The 21,489-nt window shown below is 42.8% G+C and overlaps 1 protein-coding gene across 2 annotated transcripts in view; it reads right to left on the bottom strand.

Moving 5' to 3' along the window:
- The window catches only part of GRM3 (glutamate metabotropic receptor 3), a 52,097-nt gene that overhangs the window by 19,000 nt on the left and 11,608 nt on the right, over positions 1-21,489 (bottom strand). For both annotated transcript variants that reach the window (XM_054213324.1, XM_054213331.1), the window contains exon 2: positions 18,768-19,623. In XM_054213324.1, coding sequence (XP_054069299.1) covers positions 18,768-19,623 — 856 coding nt within the window. The remainder of the gene's footprint in view (positions 1-18,767; positions 19,624-21,489) is intronic.

Below are 21,489 nucleotides of genomic sequence, written 5' to 3'. Positions count from 1 at the left end.
GTGAGGGTGGTGAGACACTGGCCCAGGTTGCCCAGAGAAGCTGTGGCTGCCCCATCCCTGGAGGTGTTCAAGGCCAGGCTGGATGGGGCTTTGAGCAGCCTGGTCTGGTGGGAGGTGTCCCTGCCCATGGCAGGGGGGTGGAACTAGATGATCTTTAAGGTCCCTTCCAACCCAAACCATTCTGTGATTCTGTGGTTCTACAAATGCACAGTTTTATGACTGTTTTAGTAGGAGATATCAATAAGAACATAAAATACTGCCATAAATTTTATACAGTCAATTATGTAATTTTATTTCCATCTTCCTACAGTGGAATCATCTTTTCCAGCCATCACATAACTTACTAGTATGTGCTCATGTGCTGTAAGAAGCAGATGAGTTGCTCTCATTTGGAAATCTTTAGTATTTTGTGTGTCAGTGATGTATGGTTCTTCGTGACAGGAAAGAATTAAGAAAAAAAGTGCTGGAGAAGGGGGTTTGTTTTCTTATTGGTCAAAAATATTATTTTGAGAGGTGGTAAGGGAAATATTTTTTGAAAACCTTCTGATTCTGCACATTGTCTCCGTTGGGTGAAAGTACTCCAGGATTTTTTAACCAGGAATGAGCAGAAGAAAACAAAGCATTTTTAATCCTAATTAGGCACAGGAAAATTTTTAAGAGGTGGAGCAGCCTAGGAAAAGATGAGCGTCATCTTAACTGGCTTGGAATCAGGCTGAGTTTTGTTTGCCAGCAACATCTTTGGGCCAGGAAGGGTATTTTGCATACAGAGTCTTGCATGTGTCTGGCACAGAGATGAGTGTATAGATGTTGTCTTATAGGAAGTATCATCAGCAACAGTTCCTGGTAGGAACGATGACAGGTATGCCTACATCTGAGAACATGCTTCGTATCCAGTAAAACATCTGTTCTTTGCTTGCAGAGTGTATTCTTTCAAAACAAGGTACAGATCAGAGGCACAGCTCACTAGCTAGGAGGCAATTCATTAATAACAAGGCTTGATGAAAGCTCTGCAGTTTTTCAGCTTGGCAGTTTGCAAAGCTGTGGGATTTCATGCTGTTCAGAAAGAAACGTAAAAAGGACTATTGTGTGCACCAAAGGCACCTTCTTCAACAGCTTGTTGGCCCCAAAGACTTTCAGCCAATAGACTATAAGGAGATCATGATTAAAAAGAAATGCAAGTATAAAGAGGGAACAGCCTGGCATTTCTGAATAGTTGAGTAAAACCTCTTTAGTCTCACTAGATGGTGCTGCAAAAACTCTGAACTTCTGATTTAAGACTGAAAAACAAGACATTTGTTTATGTAATGGAAAAAAATATAGTTTTTTAAATGCCCCCTACTCCTTCCTGTTACATGTCCTGGGCAATGCCTTATTAAAGCACTGTAAGGAAGAGCTTTGATAATAATATAACAACAGGATATGCTGTGTTTGTCCAACGGGCTAATCTGCATGTATGGTGCCTTATCTGGAAAAGCATCACAGAGGACCCTGAGAATGCATATATCTTTTCATTTTATTTTATTTTTAGCTAGATATGGTTTGTTGAGGTCAAAGTGACTTATTTCTGCTTGGCTGAACATTCAGACTGAGTAATGCAGACCTGATGCACCCACTCTTCTTTTTATCACAGCATAACGCAGCTGGTTTCACACCTGGTTGTCAGAAGGGACACTGAAATTTGGCAATTTAAAAGTTAGTATAGGGAATGCTCAGAGTGAAGTTTCACTAGATTGTACCTCTCCACAATTAGTAAATAATGAATGAGCTTAAAATGTCAGTTTTCACAGAGACAAGTAGTCACTGTTAAGCTCTGCACCGCCGCTTCTGGATGTGTTTGGGTCATATGCAGTTTTACTGCTTCTTATTCAAGAAACATGCACAAACCTGTGAATGTCATAACCCTAGGCTCAGCTTTACTTGAAAACAGCTTGGGCAAGAGGTGTTGGTCTGGAACATGTAAATGTGTAGAATCTTGAGTGGTGTAAGGCCATTTTGTGAGAGAGCCACAGGATCACACCTGACTACAACCACCCCTGATTAATCTTCTACAAATGTAATTTTCCTATCTATATGTACAGATTTTCCATTCAGCTCTGTGGCTCCTCTCAGGTTAGGAACTCGCTTGCTGTAGGGGATTTTAACATGTGTCATAGACCCCACCCAGGGTTTGCAGTACTCAGAGACAGCAATGTTTCCCCATACCCGCTTGCAAAGGTCTATCACGGGGGTATCTGCATATGAATTAGTTATCCCGAACTCCTGTCCTACAAAAAAGAATGGGTGTTTCTGGGGTTCACCTTAGAGTAGGTATCTAGGATCGTTCAACGAACTGTACCTGGCTTTTTTCTGCTGACCACAACGGCAGTGGCTAGCTAAGATACGTCCACAACAGAGGTATCTGAAGTGAGGTGAGATGAATATCACCCAGGTGGTTGGAACAGAGAGCCTCACAGCTGGAGTGCCAAGTGACAGCAACTTGTACAAGCTCTCTGCAAGGCACCTGCGAAGGGGTGTCTCTTGCAAGCTGTCTGCACAGGCTGCTGTGGTTGCTGCGGAGGCCGTTGCAGAGAACAGTCCAGGAGAAAAGTCATGTGGACACTGGCAAAGTAAGCGAAGAATGATCCAAAGACTAGAAGAATTCATTCAGCTTGCCATTCTTCTCATCGTGCCTGAATGCAGAACTCCCTAGCTGCCTTTCCTGTGAAACACTTGCCCCGAGCATGGTGTTTTACATTTTGAGGTGTCTGTTGATCCCTTGCTCGTGTGGCCCTTGGGCATATGTGTGGCCTTTAGGATTCGGGGAGAATGAACTAAATGCTAAGGTACGTCAAGGAAATATGAAAGGAAGTATTTCCTTTCCCTTCATCAAGGAAATTATGAAATCACTCTTATTTCTAAAAGGAAATTTTGAAATCACTCTTATTTCTAAAAGGAAATTTAAGGAATTAAAAAGGGAATTTCTCATTTCATAAGGGATTTCGATTTTGAGACATGGAAGGCAGAAAGCATGTAAATATTTTGCAGGCATTATATTTCTCCCTAAAAATACAAAACGTATCCTCTGAAATGAAGAAAATTTCTTGAACTTTTTTGGTTAAGGTTGCATTAGTCCAACTTTAAAATAAATCAAACATTCATGTAAAAGCATCCAAGGTGTTTTTCTTATTTTAATAAATCTTCTAGGCTGATAATTGATATGAATGATTTGTGAGATTCCAACATAGCAATGCTTTTCAATTGATACCATTCTTTTAATTTAAGATTATCCACTTTAGGAAATGGCTGGCACAAGAGGTAAAATGCACACAAGGTAATTTATGCTAGCAATCAACTTGCAATTACAAAGGAAATTAAACCATGACTTTAAACTACCTAACTCCTCCCTCAGGCCAACTAGCTATTTTGTAAACAGAAGCAAGGGGAACCCAATCCCATTACGAAGAATTATGGCCACTGTTGGGGTGACAACACAAAAGCCTGGAAGCCTGAACTATAAGTTCTAGACTGGCCTTTGGTATCTCTTGAAGTGTTCTGGTCTGAGAAAAAAATGAGTTCCCTAGTGAGCTATCTGCCGGTTGCTGAACATTAAAATTGCTTTCAGAGATTGAGATTTTGGTTAGGACCTGTCCAATTTGGACTTCTGGGTGAGGGACGTTCTCATTTAGCCTCAGTGCTGGGAACCGGTGCCGTGCCTTACTCCTCTCTTCTCAGTGTGTCTGGGGTGCAGCTGAAGGAGGTTGAAGCTGTCTTTTAATTTTGCTAAAATTCACTTTGGGACTAAGTAAGTTAGTGACTCAGTTATTTCACAAAGGCGTGAACCTTTCTCTTTTTGGAGGCACCATTCCACGATGTGCTAATTCCACCCCCAGATTGCATATAGTAGCTGGTGGCTAAGGAAGTGTTGAATACCTAATAATATTTTTTGTCCTTCTTTGTCAGCCTGAAGGAAATATGAATAGATGCAGTTATTAAGATATTAAAGGAAGTTGCTTAAAACATTCTCTCCTCTGTGGGGACTTGAGGATTAGAGAGGTGTTTCCAGACAGTGCTCTGAATAATTTAGTTAGATAGTTTGCCCTTAGAGATCAGAACCAAATGAACCTTGAAATAGACCCTCTGGCTGTTATTTCCTAATTGGCCTGATATGAAGACACTCCCAGATCAGGCAGGCTGACATATTTAATTACTTATAATGCAATACTAGTAGTAATAACGTAGCTGTGATGGTGTAAGATTCAAGAAATTTCAAGCTCATAAGAAAGGCAATATTTTTTATTAGATTGATCTATGGAAGGAAGAAGTGCACAAGCTTTCAGGCACAAGGTCACTTCATTAGGTCATCAGAAAAATTGATCAATAAATTTGACCTTCAATTTTGTGAAGGAACAGCTCTTCTTGGAGTTCATTGTATCAGTTTTGTTTTTTTTTTATTGCCTGCTGGAAACACAATTTCACTTTGCAAACAGCCTCATTACTATCCGTTTGCAGAGTGATTGCTGAGAGCTTTTTGTTCATTTCTTTAAAACTATATAGTTTAGAAACACAAGGTCTGAACAAGATGCAAGACAAGATACGGCAAAGATATGTTATGCCAAAAGCTTCTCTGTTTTTTCCAGATACGTGGGCAGTCTAATAAAGGTATTGCCTCTTCCTACAAATCTTATGACTTTATGCTATTATTTTTGTTACAGAGCTACTGAAAATGCTCAGCAATCACCCTACAAATTGCTAATAATGAGGTAATTTGCAAAATGATATTGTATTTTCAGTAGGAAAATAAAACCATAAGTAGTGAATTCTAAGGAGAGCATCTTTTTGAATTAACTGAAGCTCAAATTTATTGAACCTTTTGTGGAAAAAAAGGAGTTGTAGGATGATTCAGAGCTGGAATAAAGAAACAACGCTATGGTGAAACACACATAGGAACTTCTATGCTCAGACATGTTATGCAGCTCTGTTATAGTATTTGGCATATCTGACACAATCACAGAATCACAAAATCACAGAATGACAGGTGTTGGAAGGGACCTCTGGAGATCATCTAGTCCAACCCCCTGCCAGAGCAGGTTCACCTAGAGCAGGTTGCACAGGAACGCGTCCAGGTGGGGTTTGAATGTCTCCAGAGAAGGAGACTCCACCACTTCTCTGGACAGCCTGTGCCAGTGCTCTGCCACCCTCAGGGTAAAGAAGTTCCTCCTCATGTTTAGGTGGAACTTCCTATGCTCAAGTTTGCACCCGTTACCTCTTGTCCTGTCACTGGGCACCACTGAAGAGAGCCTGGCCCCATCCTCCTGACACCCACCCTTTCAGTATTTATAAGTGTTGATAAGACCCCCCTCAGTCGTCTTTTTTCCAGACTAAAAAGACCCTAGTCCCTCAGTCTTTCTTCATAAGAGAGGTGTTCCAGTCCCCTAATCATCTTGGTATCCAGTGATGTCAGTGGAAGACAAAGACTTGGAGTTCAGCTGGAAATGTAAATGTTTCAGATATCTTATGGTGTGAGACACAATTTGTGAATGTAATATGTGCATGAAAATGTTGCCTATATTTCTTTATCTTAACTTAATTAGGGTGTCTACATTAGGAGTGTAGTTTTCTTCAAGAGCTCCTGTAGTCAGTGGAGAGAAATGGACACATCCAAGGGTGGGCTCTGGCTAAACCGAGTTGCCATCAGAAAAATGGGTATGTCAAAGAGGATATGAAAGCTGGCTGGCTTGAATTTTCACCACTGATGGAGAAATCATCAAACTAGTGCTTTCAGTAAGGCCCACCACATGTATTAGTTGTGATTCATGTAGAGGTTTGAGTCTGCATTTTCTTTTTACTTATTTCCATGTAAGAATGTGATGGCTAGAAATGCACATCTACTAAGATGACAGGTGAAGTCAGTATTCAATAGAGTATATCTCATGAATGAAAAAAATGCTGAGTCAGCCAATTTAGGGGTGAAAGTGGGCTACCCACCACAACGAATTTCAGCAAAAAGATAGTGAGATAAAGGATAAGGACTCCTGGCTTTTAAGGTGATTCATGTGTATCACACACCAGCTACAAAGGTAACACGTCACCTCTTGCAGCACCGTCAGCGTTCATTGGTGCGCATCATCCTACAACATGCAAGCTGCATGTCCTATTAACACTTGCAAGTTCTTCTGCTCTCAGGAAGAAAAGATAAAGCTGAGAGCACAGAATCATTTTTGCTAATGTTTTGCTCCACTGAATCAGTTCAGCAACAGCAACAGCAATCACTGGACCTCAGGGGGAAAATGTAAAAAGGAAATGTTGATTTATTTGCCTGTTTAATGGTGGAAGCAGAGACACATTGATAGGCTTAGCCTGATAAAGTGTTTCAGAGATCTAGAAAGGACATTAACAGCACTGCCTCAAACCTTCATCTGACTTGAGGTATTTTCTTCTCTAAAGAGCCTTTAAAGATGGGATTTTTATTCTTTCAGTTATTGGACCATTAAGTAGCCATTAGCTATTTATTCAAATAGATGTGCAAATGTAATAGAGAAAGTTTAACAAACTTTTTCAGCGCATTTTTATCAGTTCCCAATAGCAGCTTCATACGGTGTCTTATTTGCCACTGTCTGGTGGAGATCGGTCCCACCAAGCTGACATCAAGATCTTGGAGCAGTGATCAGCTGCTCCATCCATCAGGGCCATAGATAAATACCAGGGGAAAACTCTACTTTCAGGGAAATTATAGGTAAAAATTATTTGTAGGGGCACATGATGTATAGTTATTTATGCCACAGGAACAGACTTGGAAGGGACCTCAAGAGTACAACCTTATGCTGTTACAGGCAAGTATGTCATTGCTGCTTAGACTAAAAGAGTCTAGTAAACCCATCCCATACACTTCTGCATATGATCAAGCATTTTCTAGTGTTTTGTAGCAAATGTAATACCTACTGTAAAAGACAAAGAGCCACAGAGAAAGTGTTCCCACAGGAAGAGAGTGGGAGAGTTCTGTAGCAGAAGCTCAGGAAGATGCTTGAGGCTCCAGAGCTACATACAAACAAACTGCTACTGATCACTACAGAAATTCAGCCTTGGCAACAAGGGAAGATTGTTTTTAGGGCACAATCAATGGAAAGATGAACATGTATACAGTCTATGCAAAACATCCTACGGATGGTGAAAAGATTAAAGACATAAACAAGAAGCCACAAGGACAGTAACAGCCCCTGCAAGAAAAGGAACAAAGGGAAAACTGAGAGAAGAATCATTCTGGGACTGTCCCCTGGTTATGGATGCTGCAACTCATCAACATCTAAACACCGGGATCTTCTCCCTCCCCGTTGGTAGAAAAAGATTGCCGCTTTTTGATTTGCTGTTTGGTTTTTTTTTGCAAAAACATACATCAAGTAATATTTTTTACTGCAGAATCGGGTTAATTAAATTCAAATTTTGAAGAACAATGAGACAGTGCTCTTGTGAGTATGTGTGTATGTGTGTGCAAGTGTGCGTGTGTGTGCATGCCTGTGTGTGTCTGATCCAACCCTCCTGTATGACTGCGTGGTTGATAGAATCATAGAATCATAGAATCAGTTAGGTTGGAAAAGACCCTTGGGATCATCGAGTCCAACCATCAAATCCACTCTACAAAGTTCTCCCTTACACAATATCCCCCAACACCACATCTAAATGAGTCTTAAACACATTCAGGGATGGTGACTCCACCACCTCCCTGGGCAGCCTATTCCAGTGTCTAACCACTCTTTCTGTGAAGAATTTTTTCCTAATGTCCAGCCTAAACCTACCCTGCTGCAGCTTGAACCCATTCCCTCTTGTTCTATCTCTAATTACCTGTGAGAAGAGACCAGCACTAACCTCTCTACAATGTCCTTTCAAGTAGTTGTAGAGAGTGATGAGGTCTCCCCTCAGCCTCCTCTTCCTCAAACTAAACAGTCCCAGCTCCTTCAGTCGCTCCTCATAAGATTTATTCTCCAGGCCCTTCACCAGCTTCGTTGCCCTCCTCTGCACTCACTCCAGCACCTCGATATCTCTCTCATATGGAGGTGCCCAGAACTGGACACAATATGCAAGGTGTGGCCTCACCAGTGCTGAGTACAGGGGGACAATCACCTCCCTCCTTCCACTATTTCTAATACAAGCCAGGATGCCATTGGCCCTCTTGGTCACCTGGGCACACTGCTGGCTCACGTTCAGCCGCTCGTCAATTAGAAGCCCCAGGTGCTTTTCCGCCAGGCAGCTCTAGAGCCACACTGCCCCAAGCCTGTAGCGATGCATGGGGTTGTTGTGGCCCAAGATACTGAGTCATGGAGTCAAACTGATGTCAGACGCAGCCATTAGGAATCATGGTCCACCCTGAAAGTCCATATGATCTCAGCTGCAGAGGCACACGGGAGTTCTGTGGCACGTACACTCTGTGTGAGGGCTTTGTTCAAGGCTGTGCTTTGCGCAGCTTTCCTACGCTAATAGTTTCCCTATTTCCACTAATCACAGTACAGCTCCTCCCCTGGCCAAAACTACAGTGTTTTCTTAGCTGAGCCACATATTTCAGCCACAGAAGTGGTAAATATTTCATACATACAAAGGAATTGCTGCATTAGCTTATTCTGTTGTTCATCTAATTGTCTGGAATGTGTGTATAGCAGCAAATAGAAAAACGTACTGCATGAAACCCGTATTGAATTTAGGAGCAATTGCACATACACATTTAGAAAGTGCACGTCTCTCAGCCTTCAGAAGTACTCTTGAATTTCTTCTGTAGGAAAAGTGCTAGATATGTATATGCCATTAGTCTAGAAGGGATGAGATGATTCACATATTGGCAAGTAGAAAGATGGGCTTGTAACAAGCGAAGCAAAACTGTCGGAGATGAAAGATCGATGCAAGACTGAGGAGGCAGGAGCCTTCAGAGTGTGAGGTACATTAACCTCTGCTTTCTGTTTTCTGGGTGTTTGCAACCACCATTCCCATCACCGTTGCTTTTGGCTCTATGCTGTTCTTCCCATGCACTAAGGAGATGGTGAGTTTTGGTGTGGAGACCCCACAAGCCAACTTAAATATCTTGGTAATTATTTTATGATTTACGTGCCTTAAGTTTAAGGACTTATATTTGGAGATATCATCATTCTGTCTTAGTGCATCCCAATAGTGAGCAGGTGAGTTGATGTTGATCTGCTCCACGGCTGGGGCAAGGGCTGAGAAAGCAAATCAGAGGACACTCCTGTGCCTGAGCCATGCTGGGATTCTGTGGATGTTTTTGTTAGAAATTTCTCTGCTTCTGATACCCTTGTGCATGTCTATGTGTGTTCTTCTCCCCGCCTTGAAGAATTTTAGTATTCTTTGTGTTCGCTGGTTATATCCTCAGACAAAATACACTTTCATGGCAGGAAGGAGGAAACAAAAGGAAATGACTCACCCAGATAACAGCAATGAAATATTTTTTTACATTATATTCTGTATCTGCTAACAAAATAGCCATAAATATTGCAGTGATGCCAAAGCAGACATTCTCTGAGATGCTTTTAGAGGTGTTTAAAAATGTGGTTCTAACAGATGAGGAAATGAAAGAACACATTTGTCTGCCAGGTCCGTCCAGTTTGCGGTTGATGGGAATTGTGTAGAAGGTCAGTTTGCGAAGAGTACTCATACATAAAAGGTGTTTCTGCCCAAGGACAGTGCAGAGCTGCTTGCTTTTTGAGTTATCTTTTAGAAGGTAGGTGTGATCTACTGTCCTGGGTAAATTTATTTTTTTTTTTTTTGGTAAAAATACTCCCTAACATTTGCATGAATAAGAAAGTTACATTTGTGATAGGATCTGCAAATCCTCTCAGGCATTGCTCTGAAACTTTTGCCCTAAGTACTGCTTTTGATTCATGAGACCATTTACACAAAGGTTGTGAATATTTGGGAAAAATGTCTGTTAGTGCAAAAATTTACACAAGGAGTGTTCTGAGATTGGGTCGAGTTCCTTTCTCCCTTTGAGACAGAGAAACACGACCGTCACCGAGCAGGTTCTTTCTGCACTGGGAGTCAGAAATGGGCAGAGACAAGCTTGAAAGGAGTAGTTCAGGCTTTGCAGAAAGCTGAAATAGATTCTGATGCTCATCTGGGCTGCAGTTTGTCAAGTACAAATACAGCAGTCAGCTTGTGACAGGTTTGCCTGGAAATGTGCTACGTGGGAGCGATGTAGGATTCGGACCAAGATCCATGTCTCGTTTGCAGCACCAGGCTGGGCTGAAGGTTAGTGTCATGTTAATGCCGCTGTACTGGTTTGGTACCAGATCCCATTTAGTCAGCGTTAGCCTGGAAATACCTTTGCACTGTGCTCTATTGAGTGAAGCAAATGTCTTCCAGGAATGTGGTGATATTAAGGTTATTTCAGGAGAAAAGATACTTTTCTGCAGGTTATGCTTTCAGTTCTACCTTTCTAGTATAATTGTTAGCTGCCAACAAAAGTAGAGGTTTGGTAAAATATAATGTAGTGTTTAGTCATCTTTGGGATTAGGCAACTGGGTTTGTGACTTTCTGTAATTTTCTTCATCACCTTTTGAAAACTTCATTTTCTCTGGGACTCACTGGAAGTCCAGGACACACCCGTATTCCTCAAAAGAGTAATTTATTTTCCCAATGTGTCATGCTGGCCCTGTGTGTCCCAAAGCAATCTCCTCATGTCCTTGTCCTCATCCTTGTTAACACCGCCGTGGTCATGTTCTGAGCACAGCCTCTTGCCTTTTTCAGGCCCTAAAGTAGCACCTCAGCATGTGAGTGAGACAAACTGAGATAACTTCTGGAACTGCTGAAGTGCTCTTCCATAGGAGGCAATAGAGCAGAACCTGGCCCTCCCATTGGCTTTTCAGAGCCAAATTAGATGCTAAAATGTAAGGGGTAGGAATCCTGAACCAAACTCTTTTCTCATGTGTCTTGTTCATCTGGGTCACAAGGAGAAAGAAGCAGACGTGACATCTTTTCATTTACGCGTGGATGCCTCTCCCAGGTAAATCTGCATGAAGAATAATAATATAACCCCATGGCATGTCCTGTGTTGTCCTCCCATGGTAGAAACCAGTGGGACTGGGAAACTCAGCATGCACGGTTGGGGGACAAAAAGGCTGAACGACTATTTCTGCTCCTCTGAGGACTTTGACTGTGCAGGCCCCTGGTGTTTGGGATTCACATAACATTTGCCAGTGATACAAAAGATGAAATAATAACTATTATAAAACAAGCAGCAGGCAAACACAGAAGTCCGTGATTTAGAGAAATTAGGTTACTGAGCCTTCTGTCTCTCAAATATGTGATCTGAAAGAAAATCATTGCTCAGTTTTCCAGTCATGTGTTTCTCCCATAAACACAGCGTGTTTAATCTCATCCTCATCTACACACCTGCACGGGCGCTGCACTGTCTAGAGATGTATAAGATGCCTGAAGGCTACATTATTAATATGACCAAAGCAGGTGATTATAAATTACATACAAGGCACAGACTACTTTTTCATAGTTCAGCTGAAGTGGTGGATTGGATAAATATTCAAGCAGAGGAAGCTGAGGTGGAAAACTATTTGCTATGTTAGGGATGTCAAAGCACCTTCACCTACATACACTGCTATGGCAAGTTTGGGGCCATGGCTGGTCTGTGATTTTTGCAGACTTTCCAGGAATGGCACCCAGCTGGGTGAAGGCCAAGGACAACATACTTCCAGAGTCTTCCTGAGGACTATGAGGAAAAGTTGCTGTGGCTCTATGTCCTGCATTTCTCATCTTTTTGTCTATGGGAGCTCAGCGCCCAGGTCAAACAGGTGACAGCAGGCAGTGGTGGCAGTGGTGGCAGCAGGCAGAAGTACCTTGTACCTGAGTCAGCCAGGAAACAATGGTCCAGCACACCTCGGTGTCTGCTGATGGAGCTTATCTCAAGAGGTAAGAGAACAATTCAACCTCTGCTCCTGCTCACTCAGGCCAATTACTGTTAATTAGTACCAGATGAAAACATGAGAAAGAAGCATTTTATGATCATCTCTGGCTAGACAGCAGACACCATTAACAGGTAGGTCACTGACCTGCCACCATGGTGAGAAAAGTATTAATGAAACTTTTATTTGGAAGTTGTACCCCAGAGGTGACAATGTCTGTGTCCTGCTGCCAGCCCAAGTATCCAGCTTACATGGTGCACTCTGTGACACACAACGCATCCAGGGTGCAGATCAGATTGTTTGCCATCATGATACCTCAAACCGAAACTAGGGGGTGGAAAGGTTCTATAGTGTTTTAATTTCAGCCAGTTTACATCTATAAAGCCCTGAGCAACTTGGTCTGATCTCTCAGCTGATCCTGCTTGCAGCAGGAGGTTGGACTAGAGACCTCCTGAGGGTCCTTCCAACCTGTTTATTCTTTAACTTTATGATTCTATATATTATGAATCTATATTATACACAATCAAATATACATGTGTATGAAAATATGCATGTACATTAATATATTAATATACACACATATTAAAAGCTTCAGGAAGGGCTAAGAAGAAATTTCTGCCCAGGAACCTCTTGGAGGGGTAAATTTATCCAAAGGAAAGGAACTGCAGATCCACATAAACAACTAGGTCTGCAAAGAAGCTGGAGGAAGCAGAAAGTAAATGGTGGTGGTCAGAAAGACCAGGCTGTCAAAATCCCACTACAGCTGTGTGTATATCAGTGTAACTCTAGTATAGAGAGAAATATGGGAAAATACTGTGCAGGTTTAACTGTTTGTCTGCTCTGAAATAGCAAGTCTCAAGCGTGTTTTCAGAGACTGTCCCTTAGCTGCTTTCAAGGCTTTAAATGCCATGACACATTTGCGGCCCCAGGAAAAAAAGCAGTATTTTTCCTATAAATCCTAGACATCTTTTTCATGTATATTTTTAATGAATATCTTGGGGAATTCACTCTCTATTTTCTTGGTTTTATTGGCTACAAATCCATCATGAATTGCACTTTTAAAAATTTATGATTAACAAGGTATTAGATGCCTCCTGGCCATGAAATTTTTACCTCCAGCTGAAAAAGATGTTCTGATTTATTTTACAAATAAGCATCACAAGGAAGGCCAGCAGGACCTTATAGCTGACTCTTTGAGTGCCGGAGATGAAGGGGATCTCGCCTGATGAGCAGGAGCTCACCAGGTGAGATGACGGAGTAGAAGGCCCATTTGCTGCAGACCCTGGGGTACAAGATCTAGCTTTAGCCACTGATGGGTACTCCCTGGCCTTTGAAGTTTCCTCATCCCTAGTCTGCTTGTGTTGACTTGGGCAGAGTGGGGAGGAAGAAAAGAAAGAAAAAACTACACACAAACTTAGGACCAGGCAGGAATTCTTTCCCAGGAAGAAATTCTTTACTGTGAGGGGGGTGAGACACTGGCCCAGGTTGCCCAGAGAAGCTGTGGCTGCCCCATCCCTGGAGGTGTTCAAGGCCAGGCTGGATGGGGCTTTGAGCAGCCTGGTCTAGTGGGAGGTGTCCCTGCCCATGGCAGGGGGGTGGAACTGGATGATCTTTAAGGTCCCTTCCAACCCAAACCATTCTGTGATTCTGTGAATAAAGGTTTTGTCATAAAGTCCAGTGGATGAAAGGGGACAAATCAGACCTGACTTGCAACCCTTTTGGCATTTTGAGTAGTCATTCTGGTTAGCCACAGGAGAGGATTTTGCCCAGTATAAGCTAGGTTTGATGATGTATGTTTTGCTGTAGAAGAGCTGGGTTTCTGAACATAATACAGGGAGGAACACAACAGTGACTCTTCTGGCTGTGGAGGAAGAAAGGTATAGGAAAGGACACTGACTGCTATAAACATGTGTTGCCTAAAATTTTTAATGATCTGTTTTCCAGGGCTACTACTCTAGCTAAATTCCTCCTACCATTTACTGTGGAGATTTAGGAAGCTGCAGAATACAGGTGGACATGCATACCTCCCTAAATCCAGCCTCCCTCTGCCCATACGCTCCCACGCCAGACTCAGGGCAGTTAGTCCTGCAATACCGCCAGCCCTGATAACTGTGCAGTGGGAAAAGCTGGAGCCCCGTCCCACGCCCTTGGGTGATAAGGCTGTCATCCTGCACAGACAGCTCAGCAGCCCTGGGCCAGGTGGAGGTTGAACGTCATTGCTACCCTTCTTCACCCCTGGCCAAGCTGGAACCCAACGCCCTGGAGGAGCAGCGACACCAGGTACCAACCTGTGGGGCACAGCTGTGCAGGATGCTGCCACTTCATCCCAAATGATGGACTTTCAGACTTCACTTTCACTCCCTTTCACACTGCCCATTCTAATGTTGACCGTCCTGGCACACGTCAAATGTCGTGAGGCTTGCAATAGCACTGCGGGCAATGAAAACTCTGCTTTTCTGTGTCATCCTGGTGGCTTAAAGACACTTAAAACAGTTAGTAGCACTGGCCCCTCCATCCCTCTGAAGGCGGGGGGCTTCTGGATGTGTGGAGCTCTGCCTTGTGTTGGGCTTCATCCCTGGATTCAAAGGCCTCCCAAGAGTCCTCTCCACATGCTGCCCTCCACCAAGCAATGGCTGGGTGCTGGCGAGAAGTTTAGTTTACTCTGTGCGCATTCCCATGGAGCACTTTACTTTTGTTCAGCACTTCTTTGTGGTTCTGCTAATTCAAGCTAACAGCCTTTTGAACCAGCATCTCTTTATCAGCAGGAGAGCATCACGATTCAGAAAATCAAGCGCTGCACTTGTGCCCTCACAAGAGGACAGAGAGGATGGGAATATCAAGCAGATGAACCAGCCTATATCTCTTTGAAAGGCCGAACAAGCACTGAGGTGGAGTGAGTGTGTTTATCTAGGGGCTGGGCTTTGCATTCTCAGATCCTGCTGCTGGAAGTGGGAATCAGGCATAGGCGCCACTTTTCTCCCTTACTGAAAAGATTCAAGATATCACGACATTTGTCATATACGTCTTACTGACTTGCAAGAAAATTATGTGCTTGGTGTATCATCTCACAGACAATAAGGAGTGAAATCTCACCCTGCCTTCATGCCACACTGGAGTTCTATGGAGTCATTTCAATTTAATGAAAAAGGAGAAATAAGTAGTACCCCGGAGATGTTAATGAAATACCTGTCACACAGCATGCCAGCAGCAGTGGCAGCAGAAGAGTGCACAAATCCTGACCAGTCCTTTACTCCAACCCTGCTGATCCCTGAGTATTTCCCTACAGATCCCATTATTGCTGTGCCTGAGAGTCTCACTTCAGGCTTTCAGCTAAATGGCGAGTGAGAGTCTTAGCTGCTCTATGCTCCATCTGTAGTCAATAGCAAGAGATCTAGGGGCAAATCATATCCCACGTGGGCTACCTCACACGGGCTGAACCACGCTCTGTAAGTGCTGATCCCCTCCATTAACTGTAATCAGAGACTAACCAAAACTAATTCAAGTGCGTTGGGTAAATGCCTGAAATTGCACAGTCCCACACCAGTTGCATAAATGCACCTTGTGATTTACTCAGACTGGTGCGTTTGAAATGCACCGTCACCAGTTCCTGGAAACTGGGAGAATACATTCAGGGCCATTTGTCAGGTTTCTTTCACAGCAAGCTGAAGGTTTATGCATGCAGAGCTCATCTATTTGTATCTCTGCCTTTCAGCAGAGGAGGCGTTGCTTAAATAGCTGTTTGTGTGTGTGAATATGGTTATAATTGTTCTGTTTCTTGCCTGCTTCCTTTCGGTGGGTGTGGATCCCTACCTAGGCTAAAGAAGAGAGAAAATTCACAACCTGCCTTGGTTGCAGTGTACCTGGTGGGCTGGTAGCTTCCATGCCATCCTCCCTCCCCATCCTGGGGATACGTTCTCACATTTGAAGCTGGAAATATGAGAGCATCGCTGATCAAATGTACCCTGCTGCAGGATCCTGACCTTGTATTAACAACACACCCAGAGAATTTCTTGAACCAGAAAAGAGCAAAGGTGAATTCTTGGTCCCATAGAAATCAATGACAAGGCTTGTATGTATTAAAATTTCACACCTTTCTGAAAAGAAGGCGGCATGGGAGATTTGCTGTTTCTCTCACTACATAAAAATCTCTCATCTGCTTAAAAAATCGCTGACATTAAAACATGGGTTCACGTTATAATGGAAGAACTGATAACAAAGAAAGAGGAGATGAGCAAATCATACTGTAAACTAGTAACAATATACACTGAACAAAGCCATCGGAAAAGAACTCGACAGTGTTTTTAATGTTTCAAATTGGAAATGAAAATTAACTGTAAATAAAGCTCTTCAGAGTTTCAAAGATTTCCATGTTGAATTTAAAACCAATAAATTTGGTTCAAAAAAGAGCCTTCTGTTCTCAGAATTGCAAAATGACAGGCTTTGAATTAATTTTCTTGGTTGGTTTTTTTTTTTGTTTTGTTTTTTTTTTCTTTTTTCAGCTTGAACATCTTCAACTTCCCGTATATAAAAAGTATAAAAGATGTTTCAATCAAAATGAAAATGAATTTTTCTGTCTGTATGTAAATGAAAATTTTCCTGGGGCTTTGTTCAAAAAAAATCATAGTTATTTTGACCACGTGTCTAAATGCTGAGAGGAAAAATGTTTGGGTGCTTAAAAAATCTTTACACGATAAAAAGATGATTAGGAATCATGTACCGGAACCAAGGTTGTTTAGTGACAGACTAAAGCTGGACTCTAACAAAAGTGCACGCATTTCAGCCCATAAAAATATCTGGAATGTCATAAAAAGTTTCAAAATTGTTGAAGCTTAAATTACTGAACTGCCTACTCGTTTGGGCAGGCTGTTACTGTCCAGAAGCGTCTCCCTGGCAGGGACAGAAGCACATTGCACACCATTGCCATCCCTCGTGGTCAGTCTGCCAGGACCCAGCTTCTGGGAAGTGCTGGGCTCCTAAAACCTTTTGATTTCAACAATTTGAAGACATTCTGGTATCTCTAAGGATAAATGTAGGCAAATGGGGAAATAGTTTCTGCGTATTAAGTACTGTGTGGAGGAGAGGAGAAATGATGGTTCTTATTTTCCACAGGCTTAAAGCCTAAAAAGTTGATTCAGTCTGTCTTGTGCTGTTGACTGTAACACATGAAATTAATAAAGGAATCAAATACAATTACAGCATGACATATGATATATATACATTGCCTATGCATCTGTACATGTCATGATATGTGACTATCTTTACTGACGTGGCAGTCTTTAGGAAGAGACCAAATAGCATGATGGGCACAAGCATCATGTCACTCAGGCCGGGCATGTTGCTTCAGCTGCATTACATGCAATGCTCAGATGAAGGTTTTGAAGCTTCTCAACTGCCAGCGGCTCTCGTCAAGAGCATTATTTTTTTCTTTATAACCAAACCACTATTACCAGAGCATGCCCAAGCTCCTGGGTCCTGCTGAATCACTTCCTGGTGGACGAGTTAAGATGTAGGACGTAACTGGTCCCATCTGCCCCTCCTTGATTTCCTTGGTAAAGAAATCCAGGCATGTGGGCTGCAGGAGACCCTGATGTGCTCTAAACAAGTCGTCTATCAGGATGCTGGGAAACGAGGGGTCCTAAGGAGCTCTGCAGCATGCGCTGGGAGGTATGTCTACATGCACCCAAGAAAGTGGGTGCTTGACTACACCAGCCATACCCCACTCGGAGTGAGAGAAGCTCTAGGGATGTAGTCGGTCATATCTAGAGACAGTTTGAATCAATGCTGAGAAGACCTCTGAAGGAGGGAAAAGTTCAATCTCCAATCTGACAGTTTCACATAGTTTCCAGTGTTATTTATGTTACGCCATTACTGAGGGTCTCTTGGGACTGAGCATATTCTCTCACATACGTATTTATCCTTCAATTCCTCTTGGAACTAGTTCTCATACAAAGCACAGCATGATGTTTCCTTACTATCAACTCAGTCAGCTGAGAATATCAGTTTAATAATACATAGAAATGCAAGCTCAACCTAGATGCTTCAGAAGAAATTTAGACATGTAACAACAAAAAGACGTGATGCTCTACACTTTCCTCGTTTCCCCTGTAGATCTATTTAGCCTTGCTATGGTGTAATATTAATAACAAACCTAAGCTCAGCCATATGTGATGGCAAAACCAAAGAGATGTCATGTGCTGCGCAGCCAGCCCCCATGAAGTTCACTTATATCATTGCCAGATCATCCATTCTCTCTCCACAAGCCTCCCACACATGTTTAATCTACCTTTTTATAGTTTGTTATCAAGCCTAAAGATCTGTAACATAGGTAATAGCACTATCCCACATATTGAAATATTTTATACTGATCTGGTTCTATGGCAGGAATTATTGCTTTACTGTTGCAGGGACATTAGCCGTTGACCAGGGTCCAGCTATTATGTAAATTCATAAAAATAAACAAGAAAGAGAAGGCCAAGTCTTGGCATAGGCATGGCAGGCTGCTGCCTAGTGTAGCAGGTGGTGAAATGACCATTGGCCCCCAGAGATGCCCAGCTGAAGCCAAACTGGCTGTGAATGAAGTGGAAGTTGGTGTGTGGAGGTAGGTAACATTTCCAAGACCAGCTGTTGCCACCCTCCACCTCTTCCTTCTGATGGAAAAAGGAGGAACATCAAGCTTGGATTTTTTAGGGTTCTTACCACGTTCCCTGTCCCTCTTCTTCTTCCTCCCCTGCTGTGACAGGAGTTGCCTTGCTTGGGCACTATCTTGGTCTAAACATTGATGATAGGTGCTACTGGGAAATCATCTGGCTCTTACTATGACTGATGAACATTTCATTAATTACAGTGACATTCTGTATGTACCAAAAGAGAAGTTATTACCTGTAAAGTTTACTTTCAGGAGATAATCCTTGTACAGCTTCCTGCCATCCAGATGCTTCATGGCATCACAGAGTTTGGTGGTGTTTGGACACAGAGTCCGCTGCATTTTATGCAAGGCATGGGCCATTGCATACACGGCATTGACAACAAACATGATCTTGGATTCTTGCTCGTAGTTGGAACTGTTGATGGTGAAGTGCTTGTCACAAGCCTTTTTATGTGGTTTTCGGTTCTGGAGATTGCACTGGAATTTTTGCTCCCAGAAGTCCTTGAACCAGGGGTTGCGTCTGTTATTGTAAGGGCTGAGGCTTTGGAAATACTTGTCAAACTCTTTCACTGGATGGGAAGCAAGTTCCAAGGTTATTGCCCCAGAAGCAATGTGCTCATTTCCCTTCACAATACTCTCTTGTGCTCCCCATCCATCGCTGGCAATCCAGGTAAAGGAAACGTTGAAGCGGTTGGCAGCTGCAATGAGCTCCCGAGAGTCATCGCCTCGCATGAAGAGCACCACCACTCTGGCGTTGGGTTTCTGGAGCAGCTCTCTGATCACGCCATCATAGGACTTCCTGATGTTGGACCGGCCCACTTTCTCGGAGGTGGCGATGCAGATGTTGCGGAGGCGAGCTTCCTGCTCAAAGGCTTCGATCCCTGTCTCCCCGTAATCTCCTTCTGAAGCAACTGTTGACACATAAGTCCAGTTGAAGTACCGTAAGATTTCAGCCATGGCTTTCGCTTGGTAGAAGTCAGGGGGCACCGTCCGCGCGAAATAGTCATAGCGGGATTTGTCGCTCAGCTTGGCACTGGTGGAGGCATAGCTTATCTGAGGGATCTGGAAGAGTCGGAGCAAATTAGCCACCTAGAGAGAAGGGGGAGAACACAGATTTTTAAAGGGTGGAATTTATAAAACTGAACAGAAAAGTCTAGGGAAAGGCATAAACATTGTTTTTTAATAGGAGGTGTTCTGACAATCACAGATTAAGGGCGGTGATAGAGGATGTCGATAACATATGCTGTTGAGAACAGTGCACTGTACATATGCAGAATAGCTGTTCTGCTGCCCAGTTAATTCCCAGGGTCCTACTGGGACTGTAACGGACCTTTTATTTCTGCCAAACTGGGTGTTTAAACAGAGAATTTGACACAAATGGACAATACTCTTCAGTCTCAGCCTGTGCTCCTTACCAAGCATGGGGACTTGCATGCCTTTGCTCTTTGTAGTGTGATTCACCTTCTCCAAAACTCGTTGTATTTGATAACCAAAGGTAATAATAAGACATAAATTTCTCTTTTATGCAAATATCACAGCTATAAATGTACAGGCCTTTCATAGAAATTTCTGACCCCACTTATTCAAGCTCTGAGGCCCCACCTCTCCCACTTTTTACTTTTAAACTCTTTTTTCTGAGCTGTTCTGACTGCAGTCCTCCTGAGACGGCATATTTGTTGCATGTTAGTAGTCCTTGAGTGCTGCACAATGTCATGTTGACCTATAGTTTTTCACAAATAATAAAAACTTTTAATAATCTCTAATTGCCCTTCTTGTGTGATTTATATTGTCCAGAGTCCCATTTTTTGTGGTTATTTTTTTCATATGTTGCTATGTCCCTTGCTTAAATATTCCCAAATCTACTCTGTTACTCTTGTAAAGTGTAGCTCCTGGTAATATCTGGAAAGATATGAAGAAAGATTATGGCATTTTTTTCCTGTGATTGCTTCTTAAATGGCAAAGGGAAGACTTTGGAGTTCTGCTCTTGGTGAGTGGAAGTTGTGTCCAGTAAATTAAATTTAAAGCTGCTCTTTGAGTACAGCCTGACAAAACCATATGAAAAGCAATAGTGTACTTGAGATTCCTAAGGGAAACTTATTAAAAATTGACCAATCAACTAATTTTCCACATTTTCCCCAAATGTTTCTCTGACCACCGACTGCGTCTGGGAGAGTTCAAAGGCAAAGGACTCTTTTGAAAAAAAAATGGGCAAATTTTACAGGCTCAGATGTCAATAGCAAAATAGAATTTTATTGCTTTTCGGCAACCCTTGTCTCTGGGGATTTTACAGATTTAGATTCTCTCTTTTCTTTAACGTAGACACTGGACCAGGGTCTCTCTGTGGCTTGTCTCCCAGTGTAAACTGGTGTAATCTCCTGTCTGGGACAGACTGCTGCCTAACCATATGTCCACAGTGCCTTTCACAACCACCTGGGCCATCTGAAACAGGGGACTTGAGGAGACCCGTGTCCTACTGTCCTTCTGCGACACCAGGGAAGAGCAGGTGGGGTGCCCTGGCATCTCAGCTGTACCTGGGGAGCTGAAGCACGTCTTCATAAAATAAATCCCTCACAGTAGTTTATTTTAGTTTAAACCAAAATAAAGCCTCTTCTACCTTGCTTGGAAGAAGTATCCTGACAGGGAGCTTTGGTTAATGCCCTGTGGTTTTGTCGATGGTTGTAGGCACATGGCTGGGAAGTGCTGCGGCTGAACAGATTACCGTCCCTCAGGAAAGAGACGATGAGTTCTTAACCACCGTGCTAGGTGGTAACGTGCATTAAACTGCCTTATACTGGAAATGCGGGATTTAATTTCCGTTGTGGTGATTTAAACGAACAGCTCCAAAGCAACGAGGTGGGCTGAGCGGCTTGTTTTGTTACCACGGCACAATGGATGCTTTGCGCATTGTGGCTTTGTAACTTTTGATTACATGCCCACATATCCACATGGTTTGGT

The sequence above is a fragment of the Rissa tridactyla genome, chromosome 1 (assembly GCF_028500815.1).
Source record: "Rissa tridactyla isolate bRisTri1 chromosome 1, bRisTri1.patW.cur.20221130, whole genome shotgun sequence".
Lineage (NCBI taxonomy): Eukaryota > Metazoa > Chordata > Aves > Charadriiformes > Laridae > Rissa > Rissa tridactyla.
Note: the sequence above shows the minus strand (reverse complement) of the source record. Positions and strands in the feature narration are given on the sequence as shown.